This window comes from Alosa sapidissima, chromosome 22, assembly GCF_018492685.1.
Source record: "Alosa sapidissima isolate fAloSap1 chromosome 22, fAloSap1.pri, whole genome shotgun sequence".
Classification (NCBI taxonomy): domain Eukaryota; kingdom Metazoa; phylum Chordata; class Actinopteri; order Clupeiformes; family Clupeidae; genus Alosa; species Alosa sapidissima.
In genome coordinates this window covers 3,304,112-3,318,842 of record NC_055978.1, presented here as the reverse complement: position 1 = coordinate 3,318,842, position 14,731 = coordinate 3,304,112, and the positions used below count along the sequence as shown (strand labels likewise).

At 42.0% G+C, this 14,731-nt stretch overlaps 1 protein-coding gene across 5 annotated transcripts in view; it reads left to right on the top strand.

Moving 5' to 3' along the window:
• The window catches only part of LOC121696856 (copine-8), a 161,565-nt gene that overhangs the window by 61,130 nt on the left and 85,704 nt on the right, over positions 1-14,731 (top strand). For all 5 annotated transcript variants that reach the window (XM_042077910.1, XM_042077911.1, XM_042077912.1 and 2 more), the window contains exon 6: positions 14,128-14,204. In XM_042077910.1, the coding sequence (XP_041933844.1) occupies positions 14,128-14,204 (77 nt within the window). The remainder of the gene's footprint in view (positions 1-14,127; positions 14,205-14,731) is intronic.

The window sequence follows — 14,731 nt, the reverse complement described above, 5'->3', positions numbered from 1 at the left end:
AATTTTAATTTGAGAATAAGCCTAAAATGTAGGCCTAGCTATGTTTTAAAGGAACAGGCTCTACCGTTTGAAAGTTATTAAACAACGCTTATGCTGCATTTCAAATACTAAGCGCAGGCTTAAAACGTCTGTTAAACAACGAACGAATGAGTGAGACGGTTCAAACATGGCCAGGCCCAGGCAGACTAGCCTTAAAAGTTTTTTCAGAGGCTAGACGCGATGGATGATGATACATTGGTACCACCTGAAGCCTCAGATGTCCGGTCAGCTCCACCACCACCAGAGAAAAAGCAGAAGTGTCGGCCGTATCTGTCGGAATCAGTGAGGTTGGAAGTAAAGTTGCAGGGGGTGCGGCCGCACCAAGACACTCTCCGTGTAGACTGACAGACCCATGACTACACATGCAACTGTGTTCTGTTCCCAAAGCATGCTTTCTCTGTCTGTGATCTGCAGGGTTAGGGCTTCCTCGACGAGGAGATTGCTGGTCCGCGGATAATTTGCTGCACAATCAAATGGGATCATTGAACCGCGGACCGAAAGAAAAAGAAACTATATTTTCCAGAATAGGAAATATTTCTTAATTTAGTGTTATCAAATAAAGAGGCATAGCATTGGGTAGTGGAGTGAGCGCTCATTCAATGTATGTGTGCATCTGCACAAGTGAAACTGTGGAGATAACGTGGATAGCAGCAACAAACAACGTAGCCTATTTAAAACAACGAACAAAGCAGATTCTTGCTGTCCATGAAAACAGCATGGCTAGACTGGCTAGATCTTAGCATGTATAAGTTAGGCTAATGAACATGTTGCATTCTGCAGCCTGATTATGTCATTCATTACATTGCCTGTCTCCAGTTTTCCTCATCTTGACTAAATAAGAAGCGATAATAGGATGTTTGACCGGCATATCATCAAAATGTCCGGAAAACGAAACCTCATTTTTTTACAAGTGAAAACTCTGGCATGGATGTAAACAATACTATATACAGCACAGATGGCAGATATAGTTTTTAAAGGTGAGAAAATGAATGCTGAAATCCTTTTAAAGTCCCAAGTGTCCTATGTTTGGCAGATTTGGAATCATAATAACATCCGATTTCTGAATGTGATAACCCATGTTATTATGTGGCTCTTCAGAGCTCAGCAGAGAGCACCACTGAGTTGAAATGGGCCATCCCAACGCCAGAGGCTCTGACATTCCTCCACAGTGAGAGCTGAAAACCATCATTGCCGCTGAAAGTAGAGTTTGTACTTCAGATTTGCATCTTTAAATCATAAAACCCGGAAATAAACATCCTTCCCCGAGCATTCTGTTCCCCTGCAAAATAAACATGAACAGAGGGTAGATTACCATAGAGGTCGACGCCCCTGAGGCAACTCACCATGAAGAACTGAACTGGAGTGTGTGTGTGTGTGTGTGTGTGTGCACTCTTAGTTGCTTTGGATAGAAAGTCGTTGACCTCCCTGGTGTTTCAAAGGCATCAATCAGCTGAATTCAGTTCTGGTTCTAAGAAACTCTATGTATGTGTGTGTATGTGTGTGTGTGTATGTGTGTGTGTGTGAGAGAGAGTGAGTGAGTGAGTGAGTGTGTGTGTGTGTGTGTGTGTGTGTGTGTGTGTGTGTGTGTGTGTGTGTGTGTGTGTGTGTGCATGCATGTCATTATTAATAGGTATTAACTCTCCCCAGTGGGTTGTATGGGGGGGACACAAAACCCCAGTTGGTGTCCTGCTGAAGTTATTACAGTAGCAGAGAGCCATTTCCAGCCCCATGGCTCTGCATTACACACACACACACACTAAACACACACACACACACACAGACATATTATATACACACACACACACACTCATTACACACTCCATTCTGACATCACCGTTGCCTAGTGCTGGATCGCGTTCCTACGGTTACCGGCAGGGGAAAATCAGCTTATTAAACCAGCAGTATCAGCAGATGAACAGCAGACCTGGGCTTCAAATGGGGGAATAATAATATGCATGAACACACTAGTACAGAAACCGCTGTGCCTGATTAGTAGTGAAATATAAGGACAGTAAGTAAAGGGTTGGTAGTTTGTCAGGTCCTGTTCACCCACCGATATCTCAGATCAAGAGGGTCTCAGGACCTTAAACATGTATATCACTTTTACATTTATATCACTTTTACATGTATATCAGTTTTACATTTATATCACTTTTACATTTTTATCACTTTTACATAAATATCACTTTTACATTTATATCACTTTTACATTAATATCACTTTTAGATGTATATCACTTTTACATAAATATCACTTTTACATGTATTCATCTAGCCAAAGCATTTGATCCAAGATGCCCTACAGAAATGCAGAAATGAGAAATAGCACCCAAGCTACAGTGTAGAGGACACTAGCTACGATTTAAGCAGTGCTATCGGTGCTATTTAGATAGTTAGGTTACACCAAAGATTCGATAGTTAACTAAGATGAATCACAAGACGATTCACCAATGGAACGAAATGGCACTAATTCCGGACTCCTAAATAGGCGTGTCAAAACATAAACTTTTTTCTGAATAAGCAATAATAACATATACATATAATTTTGGATACTATTTTACAGTCATTGTTTGTGTGTGATGCCAATGAAACACTCTTTCGGACACGGAATGAATAATTTAATTTTGCCCCGTTAACCGAGCTAGCTAGCTAACGTTAGCACAGTAAACGGAAAGTGAATGGGAATGTTCGCTAGCTAGCTAGCAGCTAAGAACTTTGGTTAAACGTATATATTGTTGCAAACAAACCTGAAGTAACATATGTTCAGCAACTTTGTGGTAGTCTACTAGTTCTAGCAAAAAATATGTTAGGTTAGTTTATCAACCATCTCTGAGTTTAGAGCCTCTGAGAACAGGTGGCTGTGCACCAGAGCTTTGAGGAGACAGTGACAGATCACGAACAAAGCTATTTTTGTCTTTATTTGTTTCGTTGGAAAATACAATTTCAATGTTGGAATGTTAGGGAGACACGTGGCTTCTAGAAAATGGGTTCAAAACTTACATCGGTGAATGTAGGGCTAAGGGATTGGTCATATTCCGTGAAAATGTTCATTTCTCCCATAGGAATACATACACTGGACACTGGACCTCCCGCTAGACTCCTAAATGGGCGTGACAGCTTCGAACCCCACGTCACAACGTGCCAGAATTTACCCTCTTATGAATCGTCTCGCTTTATCAGCCGTCTCTGGTAACACTTTATAATCCTGCATCAGTGCTATTTAGACAGTAATAATAGAATTAATCCTGCATCAGTGCTATTTAGATAGTTAGATAGTAATAATAGAATTAATCCTGCATGATGCATCAGTGCTATTTAGACAGTAATAAAGAGTAGTTTGCCAGTTAAAGGAGAATTCCTGCAATTTCTCTCATAGATCTCCGTTTCTCGAGGTCATCGAGTACTGTCGGTTTGAAAAGAAACAAAACAATCGGTTCTACCTAGATCGAGTTGCTGCAGCCAACAGAGCTCATGATCATGCCCCCAGAGTGTAGCAATGTAGCAGCCTGGCAGCTCTTTGGGCAGCCGTGGCCTACTGGTTAGCACTTCGGACCTGTAACCGGAGGGTTGCCAGTTCGAACCCCGACCAGTAGGCATGGCTGAAGTGCCCTTGAGCAAGGTACCTAACCCCTCACTGCTCCCCGAGCGCCGCTGTTGATGCAGGCAGCTCACTGCGCTGGGATTAGTGTGTGCTTCACCTCACTGTGTGTACACTGTGTGCTGTGTGTGTTTCACTAATTCACGGATTGGGATAAATGCAGAGACCAAATTTCCCTAACGGGATCAAAAGAGTATATATACTTATACTTGGCTGCAACAACTCGAGCTAAGAGATTCCTCACCTACAGTGCTGTCATGTTCTGTCCCCTGTCTGATCTGAGGTCAGTGAGTTAGGGTTTCAGACGGAGGTTGGCTTGTTAAGGGCTGTTCACACCAGTCTGTTAACCTGTGAGCCAGGCAGTTAAAAGATGTCTTCTGAACAATGTTCAGGAGCCCGTAGGGTTGATTGACAGCCATCACTCACCCTGCTTCCGTTTGCAGGAAATGAAACCCTCTTTAGCTGCCCACTACTAAGTATAAGTATAAGTATAAGCAGTGGCGGACCGTGCGTTTAGTGGTTAGGCCTTCAATGATGACTATTAGTCCCCCCGAAGATTTCAGCGTTAAAATGTGCAATTTCCCAGCATTTCACGGTGGGGGGGGGGGTGGGGAGTTTTCTCTTTCTCACGCAATTCTGTGTAGCACTCTAGAATATTCGTTAGACAAACAATTAATGTTCCGAGCTGAATTCCGCATTGCTTAGATCTTTATTAGGCGAATAGCATCTGGCCATCATCCTCGCCTACTTAGCTGTAGCTTTAACGTTAACGTTACAGTGCAACTTTTTTAGGTTGTGCTGCTGCTCTGATTACTCAAAAGCTAATGTGGAACTACAGTAGGCTATCCTACAGTGTTTGCCAAACATATTTATGCGAAAGTGTCTCAACAAAAAAGGATAAGAAAATGTCTCAGCACACCACCATTATATTAAACATAAAAGTCAGAAAATGTATTGCCCTGCTACTACTGTTGCCTATTTCATAATGTCTGATGGCCACGCCATTGATTTCACCAATAATGTCCACAAAACACAGATAAATAGTCAGACTAACTAGCAGGGCAGGAAACCAAGGCAAATGACAATTTCCACATAGATGCCGATCCAGACAGCTTCACCAAAGCCACATCAACTCACACACAACTTCAAGCTAGCATACAATCTAGTAGTAACCAAGCACTGCGGTTTGCAAGCAGCACAAAAACACTTTATTATATAGAAAAGGGCCAGATTACAAGCATGTATTACACGTCTATGTTATCAAATAAACATGAAACAAAACTTACCAATTCCTGCATAGGCTACTGACCAGCTACGTGCAGAGCTAGCTGGCATTATGTGCACTTTCTAACATGTAGTCCAGTTGACACTGTAACTTTACATGATATAATTTTGCTTAATGAAGGCTTATCAATATAATTTTTTTTTAAACAAAAACGGTCAATATACTGGCCATAGCTATAACCATAGCCATGTCAGTGTGACATGTACTATATGTTTCCAGTGAATGTCAGTCTGACTGACAGAAGATGCTAACGAAGTTCCTCAAGTCAAATAGATAGCGTCAAAATTCGTGATGAATGGTTCCGGATATTCTTTTCGAACATTGCAGGCCCTGCAGTCAGACCTGCCTTCCTCGCCATAATAGGTCGCCATAATAGGTGATTGGCTAATCAGTCAGATGTAGCCATCAATCAACCCGAATCCAAACATATGATTTCTAATGGTTGCTTAGGTACCGAAAACGCAGTGATTCCTTGTGAAGGCCTGATGCGGGCCTTAACAAGGGAAGACATGCGATTGGATAAAAATTTATCGAACGCCCTCACTATTTGTTCACACAATCTGTCAATCAAATATAGCGGACAGGGGTAGGATTATGGCAGTAGCCTAGTCAAGAACGATCGGGAAGGAGAAGAAGAAGCGAATAATCATAATGCATTTATCCCAATCCGTAAAATGTTATTAAAGACACTAGTATTTTTCATTCGTTTGAAAATAATTGGGCCTTCAGAGAAGGCCTTGACGGCCCTGACGGTCCGCCACTGAGTATAAGTATATATACTCTCTTGATCCCGTGAGGGAAATTTGGTCTCTGCATTTATCCTTGAATTAGTGAAACACACTCAGCACACAGTGAACACACAGTGAGGTGAAGCACACACTAATCCTGGCGCAGTGAGCTGCCTGCAACAACAGCGGCGCTCGGGGAGCAGTGAGGGGTTAGGTGCCTTGCTCAAGGGCACTTCAGCCGTGCCTACTGGTCGGGGTTCGAACCGGCAACCCTCCGGTTACAAGTCCGAAGCGCTAACCAGTAGGCCACAGCTGCCCCCAACATACTGTTTGTCACACGTTGAAAGCTTCCCACCTTCTCTCTTTCTCCTCCATTTCACTAGTAGCTCTAAGCTCATATTACTCCTTATCCATAGGGGGCGCCAGTGGACATCACACACGTGTGATCTCCTGTATTCGGTTGTTAAGTCCGACGTCACAGACCCAACAGCTTTTTGGTTTAAAAAATGTTTACTAGTGCAGTCGGCCAGTTTTTGCAACTTATCACCAGCACCTCCGTTTTATTGAGGGTAAAAAAAAAAAAAAACGATTAGCTGTGCAGCCAGATGATACAATCAAGAGTTACGTGCTAGCTTAAAGGCTACTTTTAATAGCGGAAAAAAATTGTTTAATTTACTGTCTATGGAGAAAACCGAGCGGCTCTGAAAGCCGTTGGACCCGGAAAAAGATTTAATGGCCTATTATTGAATCATCACTCAATAACCGAATTGGCATCCCAGCACCACGGCCAGCTACCAAGCCAAACATGCTTATTCACAGCACTCATAGCAAGCAGTCCAATGCTACCAAGCCAAACATGCTTATTCACAGCAGGGTTGTGCACAATTCAAATTGCAATTCTGCTTCCTGTTTGCTACCTCAATTGAAATGCAAGTGAAATTCAAGAATTTAATTGGAATTTAAGAGCCAGTTTCAATTCAATTCTGGAATTTTGCACAAGCCTGATTCACAGCACTCATGGCAAGCAGTCCAATGTGTGAACTAGTGACCACGGGGTTGCCCCAGGGGGGCTGTCCCTGTAGTTAGCTCGCTGTGGGTCGCTCTGGAGGAGAAGGTCTGCTAAATGACATGTTATGTTAAGTAATGTATTGTAATGTAATCTAATGGGGACAGTTTGCCTGCTCTATATGGCCTTTCTGCAGACCTCTAGTGTGTGTGTGTGTGTGTGTGTGTGTGTTTGTCTCTCTGTGTATGTGTGTGTGTGTGTGTGTGTGTGTGTGTGTGTGCTTGTATGTATGTCCTGTCTGCAGACCTCTTTCTCAGATCAGTAATGGGCTCTTAGTTTGTGAGGCCCTTTAGAGTGGAACATAATGCAGTAGATTAGCATTAGTGTGCTGTATCCCTGCCACGGTCTGTTGGCTGACCTATGTTAGACCTTGTGTGTGTGTGTTTGTGTATGTGTGTTTATGTGTGTGTGTGTGTGTGTGTGTGTGTATGTTTTTGTGAGAGGAGGATTCAGAGATGGCAGACCTCGGTCATGCAGTGTGTGTGTGTGTGTGGGAGGCTGAGAGGAGAGTTCAAAGGATGCAAAGCCTCGCTGCTCCCTCACAGAATCTTTGATTTTTGATCCCCACTCAGCAGCCCGGTTCTGCCGAGAACCCTTCAGAAAGCCGGTTCTGCTGAGATCCATTCAGAAGGCCATAACTTCTGGCCATAACTTCTGCCAAGTGTAAGATCCATTAGCCCTGGCCAGGGAAACCGCGTAGATTTAGGGTGGGACGCTAAGGACTAGTCCTAATCAAAATGTTAAGATGACAAAATTGTCCCCACCAATATTTTAGCGAACTTATTTGTACTGCTGATCATTCCGACAGCCAGCACGACAATACAAGAAACGTCAGGGTTATCTGACACGCAGGCTACACGCATGGAGAATGCCAATGCACAGGATACTTTGCAGTGGCAGTCAAGCGAGCAGGTGTGTCAACGACAACGGTAAGTTACCAGGGCTGTCTGCCAATACATACCCCATAAAAGGCCAAAGTAAAACATTTTGATATTCCCTTTGCCCTTCAGCATGTACATGTTTGCCCCTTTTTGTGGTTTGTAGATTAGCTATGCCACCCAAGAAGAAGAAAGGGGACATACAAAGCTTTTTCATTATGCAGAGTCTAAGTAGGCAAACTAGCCATACAAACTGGCGACTAGTGACCAGGCTTTCAAATTCGGATTTTAGTATACTGTGTAAAATAACATTAGCTGTTAGGATTACCCAGGATATTGTCACAGCTAAACCTAGCTTCTGTAATCTTTCAACCAAAGTTAGGAGTCATGTTGAATATGGGTGTGCCGTACGTAGAGTCGCATAGGCTATAGCACAGAAAAGAAGTCACTAGGCTGCCAATCTTGCAGTGTATTTGTGAATGTAGCCTGCACAATGCAAAGAAATAAAAGATCAACTAGGTGCATTTCAATAGAAATTAAAAAACATTGCGAGACACCAGATATTTCTTCTATGATTTCATCCCATAAAGCTTTTCTTTGACTTTTTAGTTTTTTGAACATTTATTTTATCTAATGACATAGCAAACATGATTAATTGAATCCACATATCCTTGCACTTGCGAAAACTATTTTTCACTAGCCTAAAACAATGAGGTCGCAAAAACAACTAGAAAATGTAATTTCGAGGAAATTACCAGTGCATGAAAATATAAACATACTGTATATTAACATAAAATGCAAAACAAACTTTTATTTGATAACAGTTGGCAGAAGTCATAGTTGATAACAACTGACAGTTGAAATGGCTGAACAGTTAAATAGTTGAGTAGTTTAAATAGTTAAATTATTTAATAGTGAATTATTGTAGTGAGGACATTTATTTTGAAACAGTTGTGGGCAGAGGAAATAGTTGAACAGGATCTGTAGAGCCAGATTGTATGTTTAAAGCCTGAGACAGAGTATATAGTTTAAAAGTTAAATGTAGATAGTGTAATGGATGTTGATAGACAGAAAGTTGAATGGATGTTGATAGGCAGATTGTTTAATGGATGTTGATGGGATAGTTTAATGGGTAGATGAGTGAATGGTTTGAAGAGGATGAATGGATAGAAAGTTGGATGGAATGTGCCTTATATCCTTGTAGAATGGAGATACAGAGATACAGATACAGAGAGAGTTGGCCTAATTGAGCAGAAAGCAGTTGATACAGGTGCAATCAGTTTAACTAGCTTTTTGATGGGACCTAGTTGAGCAGCTGGAAGTTGATACAGGTGCAAATCAAGTTAATTAGCCCATTATGATGTCATAGTCCCCATACAAAGTCTATGGGAAAAAATAAGCTTGTTTTTTATTAATATCTCAAAAAGTATAAAGTTTACAAAAGTGAAAAATACATTCCTCAAGTCTCCTTTTCAAGACCTACGTTACAAAGTTTGAACGAAGTGGTTGAAGCTGAATTAGACAATTTGGTGGGAAGAAGAAGAAGACTTCGGATAACAGAACAGTGCATTTACATGCACTGTAATGACTTCAGACTTGACTTACGACTCCACTCAAAAGACTTCAGACTCGGACGCTTTGAGACTCCTGAACAAGCTGTATTTCATGCAATTATTGCTTTAATCTAAATGTATTCATGTATTTCTATTTTATTGCAAAATACAGCGTACTTTGGAAAACGTATAACGAGCGGCATGGCCCCTTTGCCATAATGTGTAACGTAACGCATGTGCAAACACTCACAGATAAAAAATGCATTGACCATGGCGACAAGAAGTCCTCCCGGAGTTGTGCCTTTCGGTTACAATAACTTCGTGCACAGAGGAAATAAGCGAACAGCTACATGCAAGGTGTGTGGCAACAACGTCTGATTTCATCAGGCATCTCCAAACGCACCCATATAGGTCAGTCACTTAGGCCTAGCATATATCGTCACAGGTGACAAGCTAACCATCGCAAAGTGTTGTGCTAATGCTGGGAACAGGCAGGGATGGGCAAAAATACATCAGAATGTATTTCAAAATAAAATACCTAATAGGCCTACCCTCATTTTTAATGTATCAAAATAAAATACTGTATTTTTGTATTTAGAAAATACTCAAAATACTTTTTTCAAGGAAGTATGAAAGCACTGCAAAAAAGCTTTTTTTTATCCCAAACATTGAGCCTATAAACTATACAGTAAAAAACAAAACAATTTGGCCCCTGTCATGTCAAATAGTATACCGTATGCAAGTTCATGTAGTGTGATCAGAATTAAGAATAATTCAAGAATTTGACATCTGTCATCTACATTTAGTCATCTAGCTGATAACCTGACCCTAGCCAGATGAATTTCGTTCCGCTTAGCTCCGCCTAGCTTCACTCACATCCATCTGGGACCTCTTCCATTGAGAGTGATTTCTGCAACCGATTTTATGTTACAGCCAATCAGGACGCAGGGCGGGAGTTTCATAGATGTGACATAGCGTAGAAGTGACTGTGAGACTGTTATTAGCGTCACGGGTTGGCTTCGATGTGAGTGGTTGAAGTAGCACGTCAATAGATGACGGACACGTGGCTTATTCAATCATATGCAAGCATTTTTTGATTAGGCCTTCTGAAGCAACACTTCAATGGATCGGTTCCAGATGGATGAGTGGAGCTAGGCGGAGTGAAATTCATCTGGCTAGGGTCAGGTTATCTAGCTGATGCTTATCCAAAACAACTGACAGAGCTTTCATTTCGGCAGCCGTGGCCTACTGGCTGAGTGTTTCACTAATTCACGGATTGGGATAAATGCAGAGATTATATTTTCTTAAATGCAGAGATTAAAATATACTTATACTTACAATTAACCACATTATAATCAATAGGCCAAAATCATAATTGTGTATCTGTGCCGAATTTCGTAATTCAAGTCCAGTGTAGAACTGAATAAGAAAATCATAAGGCTGTATCTTGAACTTCCAGTATGTGAGAAACTTGACTTGCCTTAATATCTCCAACCTCAAGTATGCAGCTAATAAGGAAATAGAATTGTTATTTAATTAAACAAGGTGAACTTCTCCCCACTGTGGAATGCAGAAAAGGATGCCACAAGGAAGGAAATTCAAACACACTTAACACCTTACCATCTATTGATGTCATTGTGGTTCATTGAGATATCTGACATTATTCTGTTAATTGGCTTGGATACAAAAGGACATTGCAATTGTGGGCAGCCGTGGCCTACTGGTTAGCGCTTCGGACTTGTTACCGGAGGGTTGCCGGTTCGAACCCCGACCAGTAGGCACGGCTGAAGTGCCCTTGAGCAAGGCACCTAACCCCTCACTGCTCCCCGAGCGCCGCTGTTGTTGCAGGCAGCTCACTGCGCCGGGATTAGTGTGTGCTTCACCTCACTGTGTGTACACTGTGTGCTGAGTGTGTTTCACTAATTCACGGATTGGGATACAGCCTTACAATTCAGATACATATTATAATGTAACAAATTACTTTGAAATGACAGTAATGAGTAATACATAATACATTACGATTTTGAAGTAACTTGCCCAACACTGATGACAACCATCACTTTCTATGTATGTTTGTGTTTGTGTGTGTGTGTGTGTGTGTGTGTGTGTGTGTGTGTGTGTGGAGGGTCAATCAAATTCTATGATTGCCACTGATGTGAATCATCTCACAAATCACACAAACCAAATCAAGTTTTAAAAAATCGCAAAAGTATCGAAATTGAGATTCTTCACTTAGTATTGGTATTGAAACAATAATGTTGGTATTGTGACAACAGGAGTTGGGGATGTGTCCCCACCAAAGCTGAGACCAAACCTACGCCCTTGACTGAAATGCACCTCTGTCTTCTGACCCAGCACTGAACTGCACCTCTGTCTTCTGAGGGGGGGGGGGGGGGGGGGGTCTAGTGCTGCTGTATGGTGGAGTGGTGACTCTAGGGCTGCTGTACTGCTGTATGGGCGGGGGGGGGGGGGGGGGGGGTCTAGTGCTGCTGTATGGTGGAGTGGTGACTCTAGTGCTGCTGCCGATGTTGTTGTTGTTTTTGTTTTTTGTGTTTGTTATTTTGTTTTTTGAAGGCACATTTAGTCTGAAGGTTCAGTGTCAGCCTGTTTACCCCTACAGGCAACTGCTAAAGCAGGGACTCCAAGAACACACAAACACATGCACGCACGCACGCACACACACACACACACACACACACACACACACATGCACATTCACATTCACATACACACACACACACGCACACTCACACACGCGCACACACACACGCACGCACACACACACACTCACACACATGCACATTCACAAACTTAATCTCTCTTTCTCTCTTTTCATCTCTCTTTTTCTCCATTTGTCCATTTCCCTCTCTCCGTTTACGTTGACATGCCCCTTCCTCATTCCTGGTGCTCTCGGTGTTTTTCTTTTTTCTTTCATTCTCTCAATTCCTTGTTCCCCTTTTCATATCTTTCTCTTTCAAATGTCTTTTCTTTCTTGCCTTCTCCATCTTTTCAGACTTTGGGAAGAAGCTATCACAGTTCATGGGAAATTAATTGGATTGGATGGGAATTGATTTTGCACTGCACTGTTAAAGTATAGTCTAGAGTGTGTTTCCCAAATGTGTTTCTTTTAGCTGACAAAGGTGGTCATCTAATGTACCCTGTAGGTCTGGGGCCTGTGAGCGTTGTATCTTGCCTTGTGATTTTGTTTTTAATTGGTTTTGTATCCATTGTTGTATCCATTGTTTATGTGTTAGTGAAACAGTTCTCTCTCTCTATCTCTCTCTCTCTCTCAAATCACACAAAAATGTATCAAATTAATAAAGTAGGCCAGCTTTAGTCTAAAACTATGAACTGGCCACCTTGCCAACACCACCCTGGTGGTGGAGTGCTATTGGCTCTGCTAGAAGCTTGCTAACATTCTAAGTAGTGTCTTTTGGCGATAGTTAGCATTTTGCATCAGTGTCATGCAGTGTAATGCTGGTATTATGATTTGTGTCATAACTAGGACAATGTACATTCTCACATAGACACTGTGGATAAACGCTCCAAATACGAGTTATATTTACTATAAACTATATCGGTTTCCACAGGGCCGCTCCCTCTCTCCCTCCCACTCTCTCCCTCCCACTCTCTCTCTCTTTCTCTGTCTTTCTCTCTCTCTCTCTCTCTCTTTCTCTCTCTCTCTCTCTTAAATTCAAATTCAAAACGCATTGGCATGATAATTCGTAAAAAAAGTGTTGCCAAAGCATACAGTGTCTAGAACTCATCAAGACTAAATAACAGTCATAAAAAAAAATCTGTGAATACATATATATATATATAGAGAGAGAGAGAGAGAAGGAGAAAAAAAACATACACACACACATACACAAACTTCAGTTTGTTATAAGAAAAAAAAGAGGGATAACACACATGAAACAGACAAAAAAGAGAAATGGTGTAACAGACATAATCTGTGGGGTGGGATTGCAATTATATAATGCCTTCTCTCACACTGTGTAGAAGGAAGTGCACCTCTGACTCAACCTACCCTGTCATACAGTGACCACATACCCTTTGCTCTTTGGGTAACCATGATTTTTTGTGTCTGCCTTTCCCTATGGCTAGACTGTGGTCACTCAACCTGTACTTGGTTCGGGTCTGTCTCTGCTTTGTATCTCTGACAGTGTAGAGATAATCTGCCAATTGATAATCTTTTTTAATGGCCAGATAGCATTCTAATTTGTGTTGTGCTTTGGTTTCGTTCTTCCAATGTTCCAAATAATATTCTTTGTTTTTCTTGTTAATTTGGTTAACTTTAATTGGTTGGGAAGCAGTGCTGGTCTGAACATAATCTGTGTTAGAGGTTAGTAGATTAGTTAGTTTCAAGACCAACTGAGTTAGGGGACTGGATTTAGGGCTCACTTCTTGGGATTGAAATGCTTTAAACTGTAGTGAATTTTGGGGGTTAATTTTAGGTGAATCCAGAATTTTAATGATGTTTTTTAGATATTAATCTCTCTCCTTCTCTCTCTCTCACTTGAGAGGGGGATGCCTAATGACGAGGGCAAAAGCAATCCAGACATGAGCTCTGTTTGAGTCGAGTTACAGTATTTGTGTGTGTGTGTGTGTGTGTGTGGGTGTGTGCCTGTGAGTGTGTGTGTGTGTGTGGGTGTGTGTTTTGGCAGAGTGATCAGAGGCTCAGCCAGGGGTTTATGCTCCAGTGACCAGTAGCACCTAATCAATATGATGGAGAGAGCAACTGAGAGGAGACAGCCGCAGTATCAGTGGACCACACACACACACACACCACATGCATGCATGTAGCACAGCCACAAACTCATGAGTTATGAATCAGTCTGTTCCATCATGGTTTTGAATATTCTTTTTGCTTTCCTCCCTCTCTCCCTCCCTCTCTCTCTCCCTCTCTCTCTCTCTCTCTCTCTCTTCCTCTCTCTCTCTCTCTCCCTCCCTTCTGCTCCCTCTGTCTGTGTCACTGCAGGATTTCTTGGGTCAGGCCTCTTGTACTCTGGGTGAGGTGGTCGGTTCGCTGGGTGGCCGCTTGGAGAAACCCCTCGGGTGAGTTATACACACACACACACACACTCATAGGCACGCACACACACACACACACACACAGACACGTACACTCTCTCACATTCACACACACATGCATGCACGCACGCACATACACACACAGACACACACACACATGCACAAGTATGCACTAGGGATGTAACGATTACCGGTATAATGGTAAACCGCAATAAAAATGTTGACGATAATTTCAACTATCATAATATCAACTTTCATTTCAAATATCATAATTATCGTGGTTGATTACCACGGTGTGGATACCATGTGTTTAATCCCTCCCAGCTTCATCCGAGCCTGCTTTGGACATACAGTAGGCCTGGTACAATGAAACAAAACTGGTACCCTACTGATTCTGTTGTCTAATTGATGGTTTTAACTGGGAGGTGGAACATTTTCACCGCAAAACGTGCACTGTATCATGTAGCCACTCTGAGTCTTTCTATGTTCGCATCCACGTTAAACCCATTCCTCTCATGTCATCAGGAGAATACAGTAGCCTAAAGTTTTAT